Raw genomic sequence first — 25,544 nt, forward strand, 5'->3', positions numbered from 1 at the left:
TCTACTGGATTCTTTCCAACTAACAACACAGTGAGTAAGAAAGAGAGAGACGGGGGATAAAAGAGCGAAGGGCTAACATAACTGTGGGTTAACCTACTGAGGAAGTCGCAGCTAACCCAAACTACGACAGTTCCACAGAGGCAGACCCCGAGGCACCGACCGCAGCATGCAGCCGCCACCCAGGAAGGTAAGAGAGTCTGATGAAGGAGCGCTGAATATTTACTCACTTTAAAACCTACTTTCACTTTTCTGCTTGCTTGACTTGGATCACATCTGAACAGTTCAGACTGAACTGTTATTTTTAGGCTATTGCTTGATTATAAAGCAAAACTGACATTAGGTTACTGTGTGTGGCAGTAACTAATTTTGTAATATTTGAAATGCTTTTGCTCTTTGGGGGAAAACAATCAATGCCCTCCCAGTTTTTCTTGAAACTCAGTTCATTTGAAATATTATTCAGTTAGCATCAAAACTTAGTAAAATCAGATGTCTTATCTTCTTGAATTTACTCTGTTGATTATGTTCACATTAAAATGAGATAATATTGACCTCTTCCTGTAAAATTACAGAGTTTTCTCATGTCTGAAAATCATCATGTTAGTGAGGAAAGGGAGCAGTACAGATTAAAAGTTCAGGTTATTGTTCTGACTTCTTCTACAGCATGCTAAATGAAAGGGAGCAACATGTTGGCATCTCTGACAAAAATGTTTGCATGAATCTGATTTTGATTGGCTTGAAAATGTTACTAGAGAAAGTGTCTTTCTGCCCTACCATCACAAACATAAATGAATACATCTTGCTAAACACCAATGGAACTTCAACTGCTTTCTGAATATGTCCGGTTGGTTGTGTGTGAAAACAATGCATAATATATTGAGCATCTGCTGTTTATAGGGTGGAGTTTGTAAAGTTACACTGTCAAAAATGAACAGCAACAATTTGAGCTATTTAGCTTGTAATAACAAAAAAAATGGAGGTTCAATTTTCAAAGTTATATTTTCACCATGTCATTTATTCATTTATAAATGCCACTGTTTCAAGCTACATATTTACTTAGCAAGATAAAAGAGCTTACAAACTAAATATTTAACGCCAATTTAAATGCTTAGTTAGCAATATAATTGGTTAACTTCAAGTTAAACACTTTGTTAGCAAGCTAAATGTTTACTTTGGAAGCTAAATATTTAGTTCCCTTATCGTTTGTTTCTAGATATCTGATTCCATCTTCCTCCTGCTGACAGTGTGGACACGCTGAGCTGCTATCACCATGTTCTCTGTTTCCATACGACTCAGTGATTAAACCTGCTGCACCAAACTTCAAACTTCAATGCAGTTCAAGTTAATCAGAAGGTTCCGGTTTAATGAACACTGCTCTTTTTCTATCAATGTCAAATGATAAGATGTGGGTTTTCAGCTGCTCTCTCAGAGCTCCTCACCACAAACACACAGCAACCTGCCGCTCATTTCCCTTCAATATCACACCGACTATTCACATCATAAACACAGACCATAGTCTCTACATTTTTGGATGGTGGAGAAGGCCATGCTCTGTTAGCACTAGCATCGCTGTTCTTTGTGGCAGGCTGGCGACGTGAAAACTCTTCTGCCATGGGGGGCAGGAAGGAAGATGTTTCAGCTAGCCTGCAGATGTTAGCTCTTCTCCATATTTACTCATACGTCACTTGTATTGGGTCACCGTAAACAGGATGTTTAGCAATGGCAAAGCCCACGCTGCGATTCTGTTCAAGTCATAGGAGGAGTCATAAGAGCCAGGCGAGAATATGATGAGAAAGTTCACATCTCACCGTTTGTGGTTTCTGCTGGTCATGCATCATAATACACGCTGTCGCTTTAGCTGCCACCACTGCATAACGGAGTGAGAGACCACAACAAAAAAGTCTGCTCCTACACCTGCAGGAAGAGAAAAAAAAAACTGGAATTGCTAATAAATCTAATGAACTGATCTGAGTCTGAAGGCTGATAGTCAGACACCCATCCTGTCTAAACTGTAGCTGCTAAATATTTTTGTTTGGTAAGAATGCTATTAAAATACTAAAATATATGACATATTAACAGACATTATAATTTGGTCAAACTACAAAAAAGCTTTTATAACCCCTTTGTTGTCCATGTTAAAAGTTGTACTTACAGATTCCTAACAACATTTATAAAAGTACTGTCAGAGAAGGAGAAGGGTGGGGATGGGGGGCATAATACGGAATATTAATAATAATACAGCTGCACGTATTATAATGTATAACAGCTCATACATTGGGAGTGACTGGTAAGTTTCTGCTTAAATAAAAAAAGTCGTTTTGTGCATACTCAATAATAAGAAGCAACAGACAGGAGGGACAGTTTGGGCACATTAAGCTGCAGCTCTGAAAGTCTAGGAACAAACTTACCAACCCGACTCTGAACCTGTGTGCAGGTAAAGGAAAGCCAGCAGGTGAAGCTGCTGTTCTCAGAGCAGCTCAGTAAACTGCAGTCCAAACAGCACCAGGACACCGAGCTGCTGGAGGAGATCAGGTGGGTCATAACACAGATTGGAGACATCTGTATGAACCCCACCGCTACCCCTACGTACCCTCCAACGGGATCACTGATAGGCTGACAGATCAATGCTGACATTCAGTTGAAGCGGTGTCATATTCTGTTTGTCTCTGTTTTCTCCAAGGTCCTTCAGTAAGCAGAGAGCAGCTATAGAGAAGGAGTATGCTCAGGTGAGGACACATGGTCTATTTCGGGCCACTGATGCCGGTTTACTGGCACCTTTTATGGTTTTACTAGGAAGCATCATCTTTATTGAATTCCTGTCCTATATTTGCTTCTGTTGTGACATTACTGGGCCCTACTGTCAGGAATAAGACAGTGATGGTTTCCAGCTTCAACTCCCCTGAGAATGTTAGTTTTGCACAGCAGAGCACAGTACTGCAACTAGTTTTGTAAACGTAAAAAGAATTAGGATGCTTCATTAAATATTCAGGCCTTTAGAAAGAACCGCTCACCTTTTGAAGTCTACTCTTTATTTATCACTGGAAAGGAAATTAGTTTATTTCCAGGGATTATTTCATTTCATATAAACCCTGTTTTGTTCATTAAGCAAAAATGCATTTCCTGGTCCAAAGCTAATTCACCAAAAATATTTACAAAGTGCAATGAGTTTATGAGTTTCACCTTTGTTTTCATACTGAGGTTTTAAAGGGGTAGATTTTGTGTTTTTCAGTCACATACTGCCATCTTATAGCAAGTAACTGTGTTACCTTCAGTTGTTATAGAAATGCTATAGATATCAAATATGACCTAAAAGAAATGTGACTTTTGAGCTAACCGCCTTAAAATTGGGCCTCTGTCTCTTTAAAGGCTCCTGCTCTTTCTGAAACCCATCACAATATGGCTCCTCTATTAACCCTTTAACAACATTTTCACCTGCGTTGCACTGAGCTCAGCAGATGCACAGTTCCACCAGGTGTTTGCTAATTGCTGCTGGCTAGTCTGAAGGAGCTGATTGGGGACGTTGCGGGTTGGTGCTGGGTTCTATTAGCAAGAATCTCAGACACAGCAACTTCAATGAGGAGCTTCGTCCTCAAAGGCGGGGCTACGCCCACCCAGGCGTTTTGCATAGCTAAATGGTTGTCATGGAGATTAAAGGAGATTTTGTTGTCATAAGTATCTCATTAGAAAAAAAAAAGATGACTTCAGTGTTTTCAGTGCCATGGAATGTCTTTTCAGCACATAACCTGTAAGGATTAACATTTGCAAAAAATGTCCAAATAAATTTCCCTTCTCATGTTTACATATTACTTATTATTATACAATTCATTAATTTATCTATCTTACTGATGATTTACATTATTTAATAACTTGACTCTTTATAAGGATCCTCATTCGTGGAACACACTCAGGACCTTACCTCCATTTCCTGCCAGAATGTTCCAGAATTCATCATAAACTCTATCAGGACCTGGAGGGTTTTGATCAGGCATGATTTCAGCTTCCTCTAGTTTCCTGAAACTGGAGTTCAGCTTCAGGAAGAGGTTTTTTTCTCTCTCTCTCTCTGCACCACAGAATTGAACTTCTAACAGACGTTTACACACACGTGTGTGAGAAATGGCTCACCTTCATGAGAAGGCACACAAACCTGATTTCTTGTTAAGATAAAAACTAAAAGGCCTGGAATCTCATGATTTATAACCTGCTGCATTAGATCTCCATTAGAACTCCAATAGATCTCCATTAGATCTCCAATAGATCTCCATTAGATCTCCATTAGATCTCCATTAGAACTCCAATAGATCTCCATTAGATCTCCATTAGATCTCCACTAGAACTCCAATAGATCTCCATTAGATCTCCATTAGATCTCCATTAGAACTCCATTAGATCTCCATTAGATCTCCAATAGATCTCCAATAGATCTCCATTAGATCTCCATTAGATCTCCATTAGAACTCCAATAGATCTCCATTAGATCTCCATTAGAACTCCATTAGATCTCCAATAGATCTCCATTAGATCTCCATTAGATCTCCATTAGAACTCCAATAGATCTCCATTAGATCTCCATTAGATCTCCACTAGAACTCCATTAGATCTCCATTAGATCTCCAATAGATCTCCAATAGATCTCCATTAGATCTCCATTAGACGGCGTGTTAAATGCATGGTCTGCATGTCTACAGCTTCTGATGCCTCTAGCTTTCTGGTGAGGATATTTCTGTACATGAAGCTTCAAAACAAGCTAAACAAATGTTACAGTGTGGATTAATAATTCGGTTTGTAATTATCACCACATGCACACATACCTGTACCTACCCTGTGTGTGTTCTCTGCTGTGTGACACACATCTTGATTCTTTATGCAATTTACATTCCTGAGATCAGATTATTTAAACATAAAATGTTATGCAATACTTTTTAAACTACTCCACTCAAACATCAGATAAAACTATCAAGCAGCAATACCATTAAAGATGGAGAACATGCTTCCTGCCAAGCTTTATTTAATTATACATTTATTTATTTTGGTGGTGGTGGGCGGATTGGTTGCCAGTGGACATTAAAATACCTTTATTTACTTTTGGGGAATAAATAATGTATCTGTGTAAAACATAGTTATTGTTCATGAGGTTATCTCCTTTTCAGGCTCTTCAGAGGTTAGCTGTCCAGTACCAGAAGAGAGACTGGCAGAGAGGAAATACGGACACTGTGATTTCTGGGTGACTAACACACACGCACTTACACACACACACACACACACCCATACTGTACTCACCTATTTTACACAGCAACACTTTTTTTATTCCATCTAGTTATGAATGACACATTGTAATGCAAGTCAAAATTGAGGGTCATTTTCACCACACATGGTAAACATGGTTGTTGTTGTTGTAAACTATGCAGCCACTGGTGTCTGATTATGTTACACAATGAGCAACAAAAGTAAGAAAAGCTGTATGACTACCTCCATCCTGCCTCACTTAGCAAAATATTTCAATTTTAATGAGGTGAAAATGAACAAAGTTTTTGGTGAATTATCAGAATCACAAAGTTACTTTTTAAACTTTATTCCCATTGTTCAGGGTCCTAAGGAGACAGTACTAAATCAATAACATGACTAATGCAAACATGATTATGGCTCAAAGATTAATAAGTAATAAAATGGTAATCCATTGTCTTTCTGCTCAATATGTCTGCACAGAACAGATGTGGGAACACATTATTTTAACAGTATATATAATTTATGCTTTATTTAATATTTTACTAGTATGCCCATATATCCAGGTCTATTTAATTAAAGCAGGAACCATGCATAAGAATTTAGAAGTACACCAGTTTGCAGCTCCAATCCTCTTTCCTCTGGTCCCACAGTGAGGCTTACCTTATTAAAGTTCTGATTCAGCAACTTTTTGTAAACTTACACAGTATATTGTTTATATTGTGTAAGTGTGAGTTATTGTTGCTGGTGTGTGTGTGTGTGTGTGTGTGTGTTTTCAGGAGTGTGTTTGGTGTGTGGCGATCGGTGGTGGACGCCACAGCTCATATTGCCGCCTCTCGACTCGCCGCTGCAGAAGAATACCGTCGGCTTTTTGGACACGCTTCCAAAAGCATCCACAATGCCAAGGAGATCCGGGCTAAACGAGTGAGACGGCATGCGACCCTTATGCTGAGGATCACTTAGCAGAGCGAAGTATCCCCTAAGAAACAATGACGGGGAAACGACACATTGCAGGTTCTGGAGCAGCTGCAGAGGGTGCAGGGCGAGGTGGTGGACGCCCTGCGAGAACTTCACAGGGTCAAGAAGAGCTACCACCATCTGGGTCACATCGCCGGCGTGGCCAGAGAGAAAGTGGCTGACGCTCAGATGAGGTCAGAGTTTCAGTAAAGCATCGTCTACATCAGGGTTTCCTCCAGTGTATTACAAGCCACCAGGCTTTACTTGGCCCCCCACCAGGCTAAGTGTTTTATTTTATAGAGATTTTTTCTTTTTTTTACAAGTAACAGTGACAGTAAAGACAGATTAAGCTTGTTATAGTTGACACATTGAACTGGGCGTGAGAACTGAACCTGCACCTGCCCGTTGGCCTCACATGCTATTTTTTCCAAATTATGAGGCCGACTTGTGCACCTTTGAATTTTTTACTTTTAGCATTTTTTAACACAAAAACACGGTGGTGGATCACTATAGTGTCCCTACCATTGGGCTAAGCAGGTTTTCTGGGGGGAAATCCTGTACATGGACATGGTTTCTATGATCTAAACTGGCTGCAAATATTCTCTTTACATAGGAATCCAAAAAGCTGAGTGGTTGTTATCATCATAAAAGCTCCCGTTTGGTCGTGATGTCACAGTCAGGTCACAATAACACATTTTGCTGGACATCAAATTGTCCCAGAAATGATTGCAACAAATGATAATGTTGTTGTTTTGAGCCCGTTTGCTAATATTGATAATAGTATAATAATGCAAGTTAGCTCTCTCTAAGACCAAACACAGTTTTCCTATTGTTTTCTACTCATTTGTAATATGTATTCATTTCTACCTGCTTATAGAACTAGAAAGAGTGAACATGGGATTTTCCATTTCAAATCAGCTCAACAGAAGATGACTGCTAAGGTACAAACCTGCTGTAGCTGGTTCTTTTTTCCCTACATTTTTCTGTATTTTTGGGGTCTAAAATGTGTTGTTTGATTCAATTTGATTTAGTTTGTGGAACCTGATTCATCTACAGTTGAAACCAGAAGTTTACATACACTGAATAAAGAGAAGACATCTTTTTTTTTTTCATTGTCTGAACTTAAATCAAACCACAACTCTCTTGTTTTAGGTCAGTTAGAATTACTAAAATATTTCTATTTGCTAAAGGTTGGTCTGATTTAACTTAAGACAGAGAAAAAAATCATATATGTACCTTTTCATTCTGTCTATGTGAACATCTGGTTTCAACTGTTTTCTCCATAAATCAGTTTTGCTTGTGACCCTTATGATTTCTACTCCTTATTTATATGTATGTTGTGCTCCGTTGTGTGTGTGTGTGTGTATGCGTGTGTGTGCATGTTTTTGCAGCTCAGTGCCAGGCTGACAGAGTGTGAGGACCGTTTGAATGAAGCTCGTAACGAATACCTGCTGACCCTTGCAGCCGTCAACTCACATCAGCAGCACTACCACACTACAGACTTACCTCTCCTAATGGAGGTGAGAAACTCACACACTGACCACGTGGAGACGAGGACTTCTCATAGTTCATACATTATAACCAGCCGAGGATGCGACTAGTTTTTATTGTTGGAAATTGCAGTACAACAGACATCAAATGTCTGTTTAACCATTAAAATCTAGTAAAAGTGTCTGCTTTCCTCACCAGCAAATGGACGGAGATGTTTATGACGACTTGAGGCACCACTTCACCCGGCTGTGTGGGACAGAGATGGACACCTGTCTGGCCTCGCACAAGCAGTTCAGCAAGATATGGGATGGTGTTGCTAAGGTTTGTATACACACACACACACATGCACGCACGCACACGTCCCCCCCCCCCACACACACAAAACCCAGAAATTCCATGGTAAAACTCCAGCATTTGCCCTTGTTGATTATATGGCTAAAAATGCTGCTGGAGTCAATGTTTTACTAAAATACAATGTTTTGACTTATGGGGAATAAAAATATGTTTTCCCCTAAAATGAAAGCCATTGCTCTACAGTTTCCAGAACTTCTCTGGGGTCAATTATTTTATTTGAGTGCTGTGAAAGGGGCAGTATTGTGTGTTTTTGAGTCACATAGTGCCACCTTATAGCACAATCAAGTAACGATGTTACCTTCAGTTATAAAAATGTTGCAGATATCAAATATGACTTAAAAGAAATTTGACTGTAATTTAATGATATTACAAAGAAGATCCTGTTCTTCCTTAAGCTCCACCTTAAGGAAGTCATCACATCATGGTTCCTCTATTAACCCTTTAACAACATTTTTATCAGTGTTGCACTGAGAAATAGCTCATATAACGAGCTCAGCATGCACAGTTCCACCAGGTGTTTGCTATTTGCTTCTGGCTAGTCTGAAGGAGTTGAGTGATGGAGAGGGCTGCTCTGTGTGGTGAAATCTTGGAAACTGCAGTTTGGAGGAGGGGTGTTAAACACAAGTGAATGGTTGCCATGGAGACTAAAGGATTTCTGAAACATACAAGGCAACACTCCAGGCATGTTTTTGAGGGAATGAGGGAATAACATCAAAGCATGATGTTAAAAGTTGATTTTACATAACACAGCCCCTTTAACAAAGGATCACTAAAACAAAGAACGAAGGAATGTAATAAAAAATTGCGTTTTATAATGGTATTCATTAATATTTTTGTCTGTATTTTAGCTTGGGTTATTAGAAAAAGTGACTACAGGATTGCTAAACTAAAGCCTTTCCACTTCTTCAGTGTGGGGCTTTCCAGGTGGAACATGCCAGAATGTTGTCTGAGGCCAGACATGAGACATTCCTCATTCCCATGCAGCAGCAGAAAAATAAAAGGCTCACATAGCAGAGAGAGAGCAGAGCAGGAGCAGCCAAATAGGGGAAAGACAAGGTCGCTTGTGTAAATAAGACAAAGTTGGTCCAAACGGCGAAAAGGCAAAAATAAATATGGTGCCTGAGTGGTTAAAGGAGAGATGTTTGCAGAGAGAACTTGTAACGTTTGGGTTACGTTTGAGGGAGGAGAGGAGGCGGCAGAGTCATCAGGTCGATCAAAAAAACTCGCAACCACACTGGTACTAGAATTCCACAGTGTTAATTTTAATAAACGCACTCTTCAACAACCTTGTAATGCCCGGTTGAACGGCTGCTGTAGTATCAAAACATAAATAAAATGAACAGAGTCCAAACAACATCCGTCTAGCACGTTTCTCCCTCGCTCTCCACAGAGAAGCTACAGCGCATACGTGTGACGTCATCAGCTAGACTAGAGCATCTTAAAGAGACACCACAAATACGACTGTTACATATTCCCCCCGGTCAAAAAAAGGCTGCCCTCAGCCGAACACAGCAAAGGCACAGTCAATACTTAACAAGCCTCCATACATGGATAAGCTGTGAAAAGTACACAGGGAATATACAGCACAATATTGAAAAGCCGGCAGACATGACAGTTTCCAACAAGGTGAATGTCTACTTGGACAAATACTGTAAAACAAAAATAGACTTAGGGCATTCAGGGCGTTTACAAAATGAAATTCCCGTTTTGTACTTTTTTTTTTTTTTTCTTTTTTAGAATCTTAGAACAGTTAGCACAATATGTGAGAAACATTCAAACATGACCCGTACAAAACTTAAACAACAGTCACAACACCAATGAACACAAAGAAACAGAACATCCAAACAAGGTCACTTCAGGTCAAACCTGGAAGTATGAAAAGGGTTGGTCCACTTATTCACTGACCAGTCAGTGGTGACCCTCGGAACACGTCTTGGTCTAAAGTTATAAGAAACACCAACAGCACACCCATTGTTAGCAGGGGGAAAACTGTTAACATCTGTCTCCAAAGCAGCGTCAGTGTCAAGAACAGAGTTTTGGTCCAAAAAGGGTGAAATAGGGTCAATGTGGTCAAAGTCAGTTTCAGCTAGGAAATCACCAGAGACAATAGCAGCGTCGACAACATCACAGTCAGGCTCTCTGTCCAAAAGAGCAGGGGGCAAGCTGCTGTCTGGCAAACTGAAATCCAAATTTGCAGAAGCCTTTTGTCTTGAGTGTTTGTCAGATGGAGCTGTAGCCCAGGTGTAGAATGGTTGAAGGTTTGCAACATGAAATACTCCAGCTTTCTCTCCAGTGTCTGCTTTAGTTAGACAATAGTTCACATCAGACATCTTTTTGTAGACACGGTAGGGACCAGTGTAGAGAGGTGCTAGCTTTGCTGAAAAGTTAGATGATGCATCTGACTTTGGGTGTGATTTTGCTCTGACCAAATCTCCAACTTTAAAAGAGACTGGGCGTCGTCTCAGATCATAGTAATGCTTTCGCCTTGTATGACTTTCTGCGAGAACCGTACGAGCATGGTCATGAGCATCTTGAATCGAAGCTCTCAGGTGATCCGAGTAAGAAGTCTCAGGTTCGTCCATTCCTTCCCACGACGGCTGAGTGATGAGGTCCAAGGGAGTGTCCAACTCCCGTCCATAGAGCATCATTGATGGGCTCAACCCTGTACTCTCATGAGGTGCAGTACGCAGTGCAAAACAGATCTGGGGAAGATATTTGTCCCATGAAGTGTGCTTATCCTCAATATAAGCTCGAATGGCTGTTTTCAGTGTGCGATTCACACGTTCAGTTGCATTAGTTTGGGGGTGGTAAGCAGTAGTCAATCTGTGCTCAGTTCCAAGTTTGGACACAACATGCTCAAACAGTTCACTGATGAAAGGTGTTCCCCTGTCTGAAATAAGATAGGATGGAGAACCATGTCGGGCAAATATGTCGGTGATGAACTTATTAGCAGCAACTTGAGCCGTTGCTTCCCTCACAGCACTCACTTCAATCCATTTGGAGAAATAGTCCACAAAAACAAGGATATATGCATTTCCCCTTTGAGTGCGGGGTAGTGGGCCAATGTAGTCCACACCCGTGTACTCCCATGGTCTCTGTGGTTGGATTGGGACCATAAGCCCTGCTGGTTTTCTCTTAGTTGGCTTAGTGGTTTGGCATGAACAACATGACACCACATATTTTTTTACATCAGAGTTCATGTTTGGCCAGAAGAATCTGAGACGCAAGCGTGCCAGAGTTTTTGCAATGCCCAGATGTCCAGCTGTAGGATGATCATGGTAATACTTGAGCAGATAACTACGGAGTGCAGTAGGAGCAAAAAGTTTCATCTGCTTGAGTGGGTGAAGACCACACTTTGTTTTTGGATCAATGAAATATAAGAGTCCATCTTGTACAATGTACTGTTGCAGATCTTGCTTATCCTCCTCACTCTGTTGGTCAGTTTCGAGTTGACGGAGCAAGGCGCCTGTGACAGGGTCCTCCAGCTGCAATTGACGAACATGAGGACGGTCCGACACAATCACAGAAGGCAGAGCGCGAAGATCCATGCTTCCGATCGTGGCATAGGGAGGAAGGAGATCAATAGGTGCATCCACATCAGGAAGGGGGTTACGTGAAAGGGCATCGGGCACCTTATTACGTTCTCCTGGTTTGTGAATGATGGTGAAGTCGAAGTCCTGAAGGCGAAGAGACCACCTGGCAAGCCTACCAGAGGGATTGGGTCGAGACATCAACCACTTGAGGCTGCTGTGGTCGGTGTAAATAGTCACATGTAAACCTTCAACATAGGGACGGAAATGTTCCAATGCCCATATAACAGCCAGACATTCTTTTTCTGGAGTCGAATAGGGCTTTTCTGATTTATGCAGAGCACGGCTAGCAAAAGCCACAGCCACATCTTTGCCATCCTCATCCTTCTGCATTAATGCTGCTCCAAGTCCAGCATCACATGCATCAGTGTGGATGAAGAACGGACACGTAAAATCTGGGAACTTGAGGACTGGTGCCGAAGTTATGGAATGTTTTAGAAAGTCCACGGCTGCTTGGCACTTGTCATTCCAGTTGAACGTCACATCTTTTTTTGTAAGAGCGAAGAGCGGCTCTGCGTGACTGGCATAGTCTTGTACAAAGCGGCGGTAGTAACCCGTTAGGCCAAGAAACTGTCGCACCTGCTTTGTAGTGGTTGGCACTGTAAACTCAGTCACAGCTCTCACCTTGTCAGGGTCAGGATGAATGCCAGATGGTGTAACACGGTAGCCGAGGAAGGTGAGTTCTGTAAGGCAGAATTGACATTTGCTCAGTTTCAATGACAGGCCAGCAGATTTAAGCCTGCTAAGGACCTCCTCTAGGTCAAGTAGATGCTGCTCGAAAGTTGGTGATGCGACAACAATATCATCCAGATACACTGCACATGACTTATAAATCAGTCCAGCCAGAACATTGTTCATAAGTCGTTGAAAAGTTGCAGGGGCATTACATAGACCGAAAGGAAGGACTTTGAATTGAAACAGGCCACAATGCGTAATGAAAGCAGTTTTTGGTTTAGCCTCTTCAGCAATGGGAACCTGCCAGTAACCTCGAGCAAGGTCCAATGTTGTCAGAAACTTTCCTCTTGATAAAAAGTCCAATGATTCATCCACTCGTGGGAGTGGGTAAGAGTCTTTCACAGTCAGCTGATTTAGACCCCGGAAGTCAACACAAAACCGTGGTTCACGGGGGGGTTTGTTCACAATGACTACAGGAGCTGCCCATGGTCCAGATGCAGGCTCAATGATGTTATCCTTTAGCATCTTTTGTACTTGTTCTTCAATGATTTGCTTTTTAGCTGGGGAGGTGCGGTAAGGTGGTAGGTTAACTGGCTTTGCATCCCCAGTGACAATGGCATGTTCTGCCAGAGAAGTGCGACCTATGTGACCATCAAACAAATCACTGTAGTTATCTAGCAACTTTAACAGTCCTCCTTTTTCCGCAGCATTTAAGTTAGCGTCTTCAACTTTTTCTTTAAGTGAGACCTGAGGAGTGTTCTGCAGAGTCATCGTTCCACACTCAAAATCAGCCTCCACAAAGTGGTTTTCACAGGGTTCATCCAGAAATGGGGGATTGTCATCCATAATTACAGTTCTGGTTGGGACATGAATTGTTAGCGAAGTGCGAGTCATAAAGTCCATCCCAAGAACTAAGGGGGATGACAGGTCCTGCACTATAACAAATCGTTGATAGATTGACTTGCCCATAAATCCAATGGTCAACCAGGTTACTCCCAATGGATTGCAGTCAGTGCCGTTGGCCAGTCTTATGGGTGGGGAATGCCACTGATTCTTTAATGAGACATTTTGGGTCTTTTCAGGTATCAAGTCTGCATTTACTGCTGACAGTGACGCACCTGTGTCAAGTGTGGCCTCCAGAGCTGTTCCCTTAAAGTTCACTTTAACTCTGAAAGGAGTGTTCCAAGATGATTGTGAAGCTCCATCCTCAACGTGATTGAGCATAGGTGGTGAATTTGGGACTGACACAGGCAATGAGGGCGGAGTTACTGACTGGGGGGAGGGTTGGCCCTGTGAAAAACTCTCCCCCCTTTGAAGTTTCCCTGCTTCCTACCTGCTGGGTTTGGTTCTCTCACCACGTTAGTGTGGTGTTTTGGTTCTGCAGTCTGTGTCACAGGATGATAATCTGCAGGTGGAGTTTGGGGATGCTCTCTGGCAGCTCTTGTAGAATGCCGAGCTCCGTGATACTCAGTGGAACAGTTCGGGCATGTGCGGGATGTAACACCAGGCATGGAACATTTAAAACAGTAGGGTCCATCATCAGTTCTATTTTTCATCTGGACTCTTGATGGCTGTAATGGGCTGGTGCCAAGAACAGAATGTAGCTCATGGGCACGCAGCACCAAATCAATTACTGACCTGATAGGTGTTCCATACAGGGCCACTCTGTACTTTTCTACTGCATGTTTACAGATAAGGTCAATCTGTTCTTGTTCAGATGGAGGGTTCCTCAGTCTCTTGAACTCACTGAGCATATGGGCTGCAAACGTTGGGAGAGGTTCTTCGGGGTGCTGGAAACTGTCTAAGATACCTCTCATAATATGCTCCTGGTTGTCAACAGGTAAGAACACAGTTCTGAAAAGTTCACAAAATTTAGCCCAAGTAGATACATGAGAGCTGAGAACACTAAACCACTTTCTTGGTTCCTTAGCCAGAAAATGTGGTAGTTCTCTGAGAATCTGGGTGTCTGTTAAGTCCAATGAAGTCTTGTAAGCATTGACAGACTGCAGCCATTCCTCTGGGTGAAGACCACCATCATTTGTGAACACAGTGGGTTCTAATTTTGCTTGGTGCAAAGCGGCAGCGAGGACTCTGGTAGTATTAATCAACTCCAGTGAATCCGAATGGGTCTGAGACGGAGGCCTCATGGACTGAGTGGGGTCAGGTGCTGAGTTGTATTGTTCTTTTTTCCGGGTACGTAGACTAGGCACATATGGAGTAGATGAAGCCTGAGGAAAAGGTTGAGTAACCTGAGCACCTGGGACTTTAGGGGCGGTTTTAGTTTGTTGAGTCCAACGCTCCAAAATATTTTTCTGGAGATCCAAAGATTCATGTAGACATTGTTGAAGCATGTCGACCTCTTCTTTTAAACTTTGTACTTTATGTTCCAGGTCAGGGGTATTGTGTCTGGCAGTATTGTGGTTTGGGAGCAACCTAAAGTCCAAATCATCACATACATCAGTCAAGTCAGGATGAGTAGCCATAATGTACACTTATGTGAACCCAAGTCTGTATAATGCAAGTTATGCTGGAATAACTTTAGCTCAGGTCGCACAGAAATAATTCCACGAATGTTAGTTATCAATTTTAGCAGTGTGAAAAGTAGAAATACATTTTGCTGTACACAGACATGAACTTAGAATTCAACATGTGAAGATTTTTTTTTTTTTAAGTCAAATACCCTTAAAAATAGTTTCCAAATAGGTACCTTCAACCAGTAAAATCAAAAGTCTGTAGTTAGGAACACCTTCAAATTAGTGTTATTATATTTACAATTTTTTTTTCTTTTTTTTTATACTGTCCTTTGTCTTTTTCAACAAAAAAAAATATATGCTGCTGAGTCCGACGAATAGCTTCCGTATATTTGTTTTAATCCATTCTCATTCAGAGTTTAAGGTTTTTCTTTGTCTCCTCTTCTTTTATTTTGTTTTTCGTATACTCACGGCTTCAGTTCGTATCTTTTCAGATGAATTTGTCTTGCAGCTCTGATCCGGTACAGAGCTGAGTCCAGTGAGAACGTTCCGAAGAGGTTGTTCAGAAAAAGAACAAAACTTGCGCGCGCTCAGCCGATGAGGGGTTTTCCGCTTCACTCCGCTGTGCATACATGCACATTCAGAAATTATAAAGCATAATCCGTCTCACGTCCATGCAGCGCAGTTGATCCAAAGTTGTCACGGCAAAGGGTTTAAACAGAGGTCCATGTTATATTCCAAAAACAGCGTTGAAGACTCCGCTCGTTGCCAGGGAAACGCTCCGTCGTCCGCGTCTGGGTTGGCCTGGTTCGTTTCCACGAGGTATGGCGGACATCCACTATACTGCAAAGTATCTCTTCAAAGTTTCAATCAACAATAGGTAGAAGGTACTGCATTCTGAGGTCCAAGAGAAAAATGTTCGGGCGCCATTTGTAACGTTTGGGTTACGTTTGAGGGAGGAGAGGAGGCGGCAGAGTCATCAGGTCGATCAAAAAAACTCGCAACCACACTGGTACTAGAATTCCACAGTGTTAATTTTAATAAACGCACTCTTCAACAACGTTGTAATGCCCGGTTGAACGGCTGCTGTAGTATCAAAACATAAATAAAATGAACAGAGTCCAAACAACATCCGTCTAGCACGTTTCTCCCTCGCTCTCCACAGAGAAGCTACAGCGCATACGTGTGACGTCATCAGCTAGACTAGAGCATCTTAAAGAGACACCACAAATACGACTGTTACAAACTCCAGCACCACTCAGAGGAATTTGTTCTGAGTCGTTCTCTGAACATCTGGAGCCAAAATCAAAGCATTTGAAACCCTGAATTATATGTGAGGCAGGATGAATGTTTTTCAGATGATCAGTGAACAATTAATTTGATGCACACTATTTGTTTTCAGGTGACCAGAGAGAGGAATGTTCAGCAGTTTCTGCAGGAATCCATTTCCTTCACAAGAACATCAGATTTCATCTTCCAGCCTGCTCTGCGGGACGTGGTGTGTGTCCCTGATCTTTGTCTCCTCCTTCATTCAGTGGTTTGGTGGAGTTGTGAAAGACGTTTTTGCTTTCTTACAAATCTTTTCTTATTTGGCAGAGAAAAGCATAAGATTATGAAAAAAACTTAAATATTAGACAAAGTGAATACTAAAATCAATTTGGAAATGATGATTTTGTTTATTAAAGAAGCAAAAGGTATCCAAACCAACATGACTCTATGAGGAAAGGTTACTTGGCGACCTCGTAGCTGACTGTGTCATGTTGGTAACGCTCAGTGAGCCACTTACTTTGTTGTGGAGAAATTTTGGCACGCTCTTGCTTGCAGACTTGTATTAATTCAGCCATTCTGACAGGTTTTGAGCATTGATGGCCTCTTTAAGGTTAAAGCACATCATCTCAGTTGGATTTGATTTCAAACTGACTGGAAACTGAATTCAGGTTTTCAAAACAAACTGGGTTCCTTCTGTCAAAGGCAGCGTACAGGGACCACATGGGCCAATGAAATAGAATTTAACAAGAGAACTGAATTTAACAAGAGAACTGAATAAACTTATATTAGAGAGAACACAAGAACACAGAGGCTCTTATGAACTTGACTGAGAGTCTTATACAGTCCAGCAATGACCAATAAAAATCTGGGAAATTAGATAGAGAGGAAATGTGATCAGTGACATAGGAGCCTAAAGACCAAGACTCACCAGATCTGATTTGTCTCCAATCAGATGGAAACTCGTCTTCCATGACGTATGCAGAAAGCGGTGAAGTTAATGGGACCTCATGACTCTGTTTTGATCTGAACTGCACAGGAATTTGTTGAGTTCTAGAACTTTGAAATTCAAAAGTTCAAGTTTTGCAGCCGGACCGGTTTGTGTTTGCGCTGGCAGGATTTCCAGTACATACTGGTGTGAATACTTGATCTCACAGTTCCAGTGGTCTGTAGAGGAGCCATGTCTCGACGTTAACCAGAGGAATGTTGAACAGCTGTGGGAGAAAACTGAGCAGGAGAAACTGACTAATCCAGACAACACAGAGGGAAATAAATCCACAATACACAGAGAACAGAACACAAGAGATAAGTAAGGTTCTCAAAACAAAGGGCATTAATGACAGCAACAAAACAGAAAATTAACTTTGTATGGCTATTTTTACAAACCAAAAAACAAACAAAAGTTGGACAGGAAACCTGAAAATATCACTTGATAATTATGGGTTATTGGAAGATTGGAAGATTAATATCCAAACACCAACTATAAAGTCTTAAAAAATGCAAACATTTCAAAAAAACTTCAATAAATAAGCAATGCTTAGCCTGGAGGCACAAGTAAAGCCTGGTGACCCGCCAGACTTATAGTGCACTGAGGGAAACCCTGATGACAGATTCCCCATTTAACAAGGAGGAGGATTGTTTTCTACTGGACAGCTTTTCTTAAATAAACTCCAAATAATCATTTCTGCAGATGAACAGTTTAAAGTGGGCTTTAAAAGAATCAATTATTTACATTTCTCTCTCAGACCACAACCTAACTTCCTCCAATATTATTATTATTATTATTATTATTATTATTATTATTATTATTATTATTATTATTATTATTATTATAGTTACAGTTCTGATTACAGGTGGAAACATCCTTATCTTACTGTGCAAAGTGAAACATTTTCTTGTAAACTTTTGCAATATTAGGCCTGAAACTGTCTTAGTGCTGTCCTCTTTGGGTTGAACGGTGGCTCCTGCAATAGGAAATAAATACGTCTTACCTAAGGTGAAACCCTAGTCAGCAGCACACAAACAGTTGTTGTTCCTCTGACCCTGCAGGACGCAGAAAAAATGATTTGAGTTTGTTTCTCACACAGATGACTTCACTGCAGGACATGCAGGGCTCTGAGGGAGAGAGCTGCTTGGTGAAGGAGGCCAAGAAATGGGCTGCCAAGGCTGCCAAGGATTACAAGATCGCCACTCATGGGGAAAGGGTGAGCAGAACACAGAGACACAACTCTGTGCTTGACTTTTAACCTTTCCCTTATTTAGATTTTTTTTTTATTGGCTGTATCATTATAACCCTTTTCTGTGCTAATTGGAAATAGGTCTGGACTTTGAGTAGGCCTCCTTAACATGGTTTGAAGATCTTGTAAGGATCAAACCATGATAGCATTGGTTGCAACCAAAACAACCAAAGCTCTAGTTGGATGTAGGGCTTCTGTCCTGCATCTCAGTCTCTAGTGAACTCTCTTAGGGTTTCTTGTTCTGTATTGTCGTGTATTTACCTCCATCCATCCCTCCATCACCAGCTGAACAAATCATTTTCATTTCTTCAAAGAGTTGAAACCAATAAACACTGAACGTTCAGGCACCAGCATCAGCAATACACACAAATGTGAAGAGATTTTCTTGCTGCCAGTTTAGTCTGCTTTTCTTTCTTTGCCAGGCTCTGGAGATGCTGGAGAGTCGACAGAAGGTGTTGTCAGGGGAGACGGGGCTCAATGTGGAGCAGAAGATCACAGAGGTTCAGGAGACTGTCAGAAAAGCAAAGGTTGGTGTGATAAACACTTTGACTGTAAGTCCTTCTGGTCCTCCTCTCTGTTGGACCTTGTTCAGTTTAGCTGAAGGATCTGAGCACGGCGCACAGCAAAGGCGGTGTGTGAAAATCTGGGAGTATTGAGTATTGTGTCGGTTTCTCAGCTCAGCAGGGTGAAGGCGGAGGCTCGCCTGGCTCTGCTGGCCCTCAGCGTCACAGGGACCCAACAGTGGCTCCACAACGCCATGAAGCAGGCGGACGAGGAGCTGGAGACAGAGCGCCGTCTCAGCGAGCAGAGAAGGTCCACAGAGGAGTTTTCAGTAAGATCACATACACACACACAAAGGTCGAAAGGTTCCAGTTTTTTATTCTTTGAGACTTCTTGCATTACATCAGAGCTTTTAAAGCCCCCGTTCCTCGTTTGAATTGCTGCAGAAAATTTCTGTTGTTAAGATCCCTGACTCAGTTTTCCAGCTTTCTCTTTTTCCCATGAAGAAGGAGAGAAAGTCAGAGGAGAGAAGGTCTTCATACTGCTCCATGGAGCCGCAGTATGAAGAGAAATTACCTCAACAGTTACGCTACACATGGCATGTTCTAAATGGGTTTTGGCCCAACACTGGATTTGATTGTTTAAGAAGCTCAGCCAATGCCCTGTTTCCCCCGTTATACTTTATTTTTCCAAAGGTAAAGGAAAAGGAAATCCATTATTCAGTATTTAAGTAAAAGCAATCTTATTGTTGATAAATGTAGCAATAAAAGGAGACGAAGGAAATTCCTCATTTTCCTGATGCAAAATACACTTTAATGAGTTTTTATTATAGTTTTATTGTGCTTTTTCTGCCTGTATTTTAAAACTCTTTTTGTACCTTGTTGTATTTTCTTAAACTGTCAATATTTTTACTATTACAGTGTACTTTCTTTGGTTTGTGTTAGAGTTTCTGTTGTTTCATTACTTTGGCTGAATCATGATAAGTTGCCTTATTAACAAAACTGCTACATTGCTTTCATAGACTTAAGCTTTTTTTTGTCAAAGGTAGCAAACATCTCATTCATATTTAACTCTTTAACTTTTAGTTAATTAGAAGAAACGGGAGTGTAGGAGCCGAGAACAGAAGAGAGAACAGATAGAAAAAGAAAGCTATGCCTTTATTTCTCACAGTCTTCAATGTAGAGCCTTTAAAACCACAAAATAAAATCTGAATATTTTTCTGTATAAGCCCTGGTGCTTTAAATGTTACATCTAAGTTATAATATACCCCAGATATTCATCCAGGACATGGCAAAACTAAAAAAGGCTTAAAAATAAAGCAACTTAACAAGTTATAATTTAAACAACCCATAACTTGTATTGGGAGCCACTACAATAAATCAATGTTTCTGAAGAATTTTATTAAATGTCATTAAAGCTTTTTTATTTAGAACCTTAAATTTTGGTAAAGATGTAGCAGAGATTAGATCAGTGAAACTGAACAAAACTTGTATCTAAGCAACATTTGAATTTTAGTTTCACAACTCAACAATTTGCTTACCCAGAAAAACACGTTTGATCTGCATTACTAGTGATTTTTGGTCCTGCAACTTGAATGTGGTTTAAAACCTTTTAAACCACATTTAACGTTACATTTCACTGTAACTTTGCTGACCCCCCAAAATTGGTCTTAAGAAATGTTCCTGTCTGTGGTTCCCCTCCAGTAATGAGATGGGATTTACAACCTTGCGTGTCTGGACAGATTCCCTCTCAATCGTTGCCCAGTCAGTAGACACTTGTTGTTTTTGTCTCAGTCTAAAGCAGGTTGTTTCTTAATATTTTAGCAGCCTCCATCATAGCGTCAGTTTTAGCATAATGTCTCAGGCATGTTGATGAAAATACATAACCATAATTGTGTCTGTTTTCAGCATCGTTCATTCAGTTTCCCAAATTTATCCCTGAAATTCACATTTCTTTGTTCCTGCTTTCTTCTGGAATTTCTTTGGTTTCTGTTTGATGATGTCACACACAGAGCCAATCAAAACAGACGTCTTTTAGCCTCAGGCCCAGAGACAGCAGAATGTCCTCAGAGTGGACCTGACCCACCTCTCTCTGACCAGCTGTGTTCCTGTTTTTTAGGAGGATGAGTTTGAGCTGACTGACTTTGAGGATTATGACGATGAGAACGGAGACATATTTGCAGACCCAGTTTCTGCCTCTAGAGTGTGTGTGTATCCTGCAGCCTGCAGAGTTGTCTACAGCTACCAGGTGGGCAGCACCAGACCAGCACTGACCGCACTTTAACGGAGGGATTTCACACAGATATTACCTCAAAACATAAAAGCTTTACATTTTATTGTAAGATATGTAAATGTCTGACCAGGACAGCTGCTGCTACAGAACTGTACTTTAAAAAAATGATATTTGAAAAAGATCAGTTTAATATAATGTGCTGTTCTTACTGGTACTAAGAAATCATCTGTCTGTAAATGCTTCAACTCATTTAACAGATCTGAAATCTGGTATTAAACGTTTTTAGCTCATTATTTATTTATTTTTTTATTGAATTGTGTTTCTTTAAAATCAAACATCTGACTGGACATAATGTTCACAAGACAAACTGGGACAAGAAGATCTCTGCAGAGATTCTTGGTTTGGTGTAGTGAAGTTATGCTTTTTTCTCAAAAAAAAAAAAAATGTTGCTGTCCGGTTTTCCTCATGAAGGCGAGCCAATCAGATGAGCTGTCGGTCACAGAGGGCGAGGAGCTTCATGTGGTTGAAGACGGAGATGTGGAGGACTGGCTGAAGGTATCAAAAACAGCAATTTATAAATTCATAGCAATATAATATGGAAAAAAAACTGAGCTGCGGGCTACGAATGCACATATCTGCTAATGTCACTTCCCAGGTGTGTAACTCCTGTGGCCAGGTGGGGTATATTCCTGAGCGCTATGTGCAGTTCCAGTGTCTACCAGCAGAGGACGCTGCTCAGCTGGACAGCTCCTTCAGCTCCAGCTCGTCCTCAGGGATTAAAGAGAGACCAGGGGCCACCGGTCAGTAAAGTGAGCCAGCTGTAGGGATGCTTTATGCTTGGGCTAGTGTTGGCATGTCACAGTCATAAAAACATAAATAATTTCACAACTTTACTGGTAATGGAAGTAAAAATCTTAAATATTTTCTTACTTTTATTATTGAAACATACAGAAGTGGGATTCTTGTGTAACATTACAACCCTAATTACTGTTATTAATGTAACATTAACATTTGAGAGCAAACAAAGAGGACGTCCCTTCATCCACTTTGATCAGTTTTGTTTCAATAAAGACTTTGTTGTCCAGTTAAAATGACTCTGCACAATAACAGGCTGACAGTCTGATGCTGTACCAACCTGCTGGGTGATTTTCCTGATAGTTCGCTGTGAGGTGGGAGAAAGCCATGAGGCAAATGTTACGAGGATCAGCTTTTAAAATACCGTTTACAGAATATTCAAATATAAAAGTTACTTGTTATGGATTGGCATTTGTAACGTGTGTAAAGTGATCATGTTCTTGATCACTACATTGAACAACATGGGACTAAAATCTGGTTGCATCTGTTCTAGGTGTTGTCAAAGCTTTGTACTCCTACCAAGCTCAAAGTGCAGAAGAGCTTTCCTTCCAGGAGGGGGCGCTAATTCGTCTCATACGCTGTCCACATGGAGAGGTGTGTAAGTGAGGAAATAAATGTTGTTTTAACTCATATGACCCAGTTTTATTCAAAGAGTTGTTGTAGATGCTGATGGCTGTGAGCAGGAAGGATCTTCTGTAGTGGTCCATGTTGCAGCGGCTCTGAAGAACCCTCTGGCCGAAACCATTCTAACGTGTGTTTTTTAGGTAGATGATGGTTTTTGGGAAGGAGAACTAGATGGGCGAATCGGTTTTTTTCCGTCATTGCTGGTGGAGCTCCTGCATGAAGAAGAAGAAGAGGAGGAGGAGAAGGAGGTGAGCAGGAACCCAACAGGATTCTGATGGAAAAATGGCTCCAGAATTCATCTTTTTCTCATGTTTTGTTTTTTTATCTAGCCTCTCAATACTGCAGCTATACCTCCCTGCTCATCCACTGTCCCAATCCCCTCAACCTCTGCTGGTGACTCTGCAAACACTGCTACTCCTCCTGCTGGTGTGGAGGACAAACAGCAGTCTGTTCACATAGAAGAGTCAAGGGTTGCTGGTAAGAAGCAGTGTTTCCTCTGGAACATGATATATTGGCAGTGCCAGCTAAATCCATTGTGTGTCTTTTGGCACAATAGAGGCTGACGCTAGAGGCCCCACTCCTCCAGAGTTCCCCAGTGATCGATTAAGACCAGTATGTGTCATCTTACACCTACCTTAACAATAAGACAATTATATATACACGTATGAGCTGACAGAAGATGTGAGGACCAATACTTTGACTGTCCTTGTGTGGTTTCAGTGTCGGGCTCCTCCTCCTCCGCCAACGAGCTCCACGTGGGACCGTTGAGCTTCACAGGAAATAGTGACTTATTTTGAGCCAACCAGCAATGGTTCATGCCTCAGCAGACACTACATAGGTTTCTCTGTGATGGACCTGTTTAAAAGTCAGTATTATGAGGATCAGTGTTTAAAATACAGTTTACAGAATATACAACGAGAAACGTTACTATTCATGGAGTGGCGTTTGTAAAGTTAAACAGTCAAAGAATAATAGCAATAATTTGGATTATTTAGCCTTTCATCACAGAAATCGGGGTTTATTTTTCAAACTCATATTTTCACTATGTTATTTATTATTTTATAAACATCACAGTTTCAAGCTAGATATTTAGTATTTAGCTTGCTGACTACAAATTTGTCCTGAGTGCTATGTGCAGTTCCAGTGTCTACCAGCAGACACTGTCCAGCTGCTCACCTGGACAAAGTTGTAGTTTGTAGTTTGTCCTCTAAGCTCTAATAGCTTAGAGCTAATTATTTAGCTCTAAATCATTAGCTATAAGCTAATTAAATAACTAGATTAGAGCTAAATAGCTAGATGCAAACTAAATATTTAATTTGCATATGTTGCTGCTATTTAATTGATTAGCTAAATATTTTTGCTGCAAATAAAATATTTACATGGCTAACTAAAAAATGTATTTACAAAGTAAACATTTAGCTTGCTAATTAAATATATCATTTGACACTTATAAATGAATGAACAACATGGTAAAAATCTGACTGAAAAAATGATTCTTATGGTTGGCTACAATATTATTGTTGTTAATTCTTGACCAAACTTTACAAACAATATCCCATAACAGTACATTCCTTTAGCAAAGGCATAATCTACATTTAATGGCAGTTATGCATGTGTAGTTTTTGAAATATTTTATGTGCTTTGTACAAAATATTTGTAATTCTTTCTAATGTAAAATCAAATAATTTTGTAGTGGAACTGGTGTGGTTGAATGTATGCCTTCTACATAGATTGTTGGTTTTACAGAAAAGAAAAAGGGGAAAAAGAAACCTCTGATAATTGTTTACATTTTCATTTTATTGGTATAGTTTGTATTACATCCATTTATTGGCAGCTCAGTTTCTTGCTCTAAACAAAACATCTGAGTTGATATAATAAAGAACTTGACCTGGAGGGAATTTGATAATCGCCCATCCAGTTGGGTTGAAGATGAGAGCTAAAGTGGTGCTTGTTGAAGAATTTTCACCGCCGTTTGTCTGACCTCCCCCTGAATGTAATCAGTGGTCGGGTCTCTGTCTGCTTAAGCAGGATTGTGGCATAGCTAAGAAGAATCTTTCTTTGTTTGAGGTGAGGTTTTTTGTAATGAAGTGACCCTGTGTCAAAATCTGCAACTGATGACATCTTTGTAATATATTGAAGTAATAATAATAATAATAATAATAATTATTATTATTATTATTATTATTATTATTATTATTATAAACATTCAGCTCTCTGGAAAACTGCTGATGTCTGTTAATGGCTCATAACTGTTCATGTTAGCTGTAGCTTCATAACAGTTACGGCAAGCTGTAGATCACTTGCTGTAACATTACAAAGACACTTCCAGCTGAAACAATAAAATAAAAGCACTTCCTGTTCCTTTAATGCAGAAGTTCGAGACTCATTTATGTACTGCCCACACTTTGCCTTGTTCATTATGTCATGTATACCTTAAACTTTTAACATTTTAACAATCAGAACTGAAAACAAAGTTTTTAAATATGGAAACAGAAAATGATATGTGTGTGTGTGTGGGTGCGTGTGTGCGTGTGTGTGTGTGTGTGAACCTCCAGCTCAGAGGAAGGAGAAGAAAACCCTTCAGACTGTATTTAGTGCAACATGTAATGGACAATATGAAGACAGACAGAAACAGATGTTAACTGCACTTTGTTTGATTCATTCAGCAGAATTTCTGTGTTGGGTTTCTTCCTTCCTCTCAGTTTTCATCCTCACACATGCAAGCAAGACAAATTATTATTTCACAAATTAGATGAGTAACTAAGACTATATTTTGGGAGACATCTTTTGTTGCATTTAGTTTTTATTTAATTTATACATTAAACATGAATGTGCATGGTGACACTTTGGAGTAACATCAGCCGTAATGTAAATATATTTCCATTTTTAACTCATTTGTTTAAATTTGCTCGCTTTGGCAAATAAGTCTACCTTTATTAGGTAGTTGAAGTTTAAGTCAAGTGTTATTACTCTGAAAATGAATGACATATTTGGTAAAATGACTTAGTAAGAATGAAAAAATTAAGAATTTAGAACAATTTAGAACTTTGCACCTGAATGTCTTTACTTGAAAC

General features: G+C 40.4%; 1 protein-coding gene across 2 annotated transcripts; it reads left to right on the plus strand.

The window, feature by feature from the left end:
* Positions 1-92: 92 nt before the first annotated feature.
* On the plus strand, positions 93-24,095 carry LOC122836865 (F-BAR and double SH3 domains protein 1-like). Of its 2 annotated transcripts, XM_044126826.1 has the most exons (21): positions 93-187; positions 2,432-2,529; positions 2,678-2,723; positions 5,145-5,218; positions 5,997-6,141; positions 6,232-6,368; positions 7,052-7,115; positions 7,566-7,694; positions 7,864-7,986; positions 16,158-16,253; positions 18,109-18,225; positions 18,681-18,785; positions 18,935-19,090; positions 20,878-21,006; positions 21,463-21,546; positions 21,647-21,791; positions 22,340-22,440; positions 22,611-22,718; positions 22,800-22,947; positions 23,027-23,082; positions 23,191-24,095. In XM_044126826.1, the coding sequence occupies exons 1-21, from the start codon at positions 167-169 to the stop codon at positions 23,236-23,238; spliced, it is 2,130 nt and encodes a 709-aa protein (XP_043982761.1). In that variant the 5' UTR covers positions 93-166; the 3' UTR covers positions 23,239-24,095. The 2 variants fall into 2 exon arrangements, 1 of the variants encoding a protein (XP_043982761.1); XR_006371643.1 differs by lacking the exons at positions 23,027-23,082; positions 23,191-24,095 and having other exon boundaries at positions 22,340-22,444; positions 22,800-22,811.
* Positions 24,096-25,544: the final 1,449 nt, after the last annotated feature.

Source organism: Gambusia affinis, linkage group LG09 (genome assembly GCF_019740435.1).
Source record: "Gambusia affinis linkage group LG09, SWU_Gaff_1.0, whole genome shotgun sequence".
Lineage (NCBI taxonomy): Eukaryota > Metazoa > Chordata > Actinopteri > Cyprinodontiformes > Poeciliidae > Gambusia > Gambusia affinis.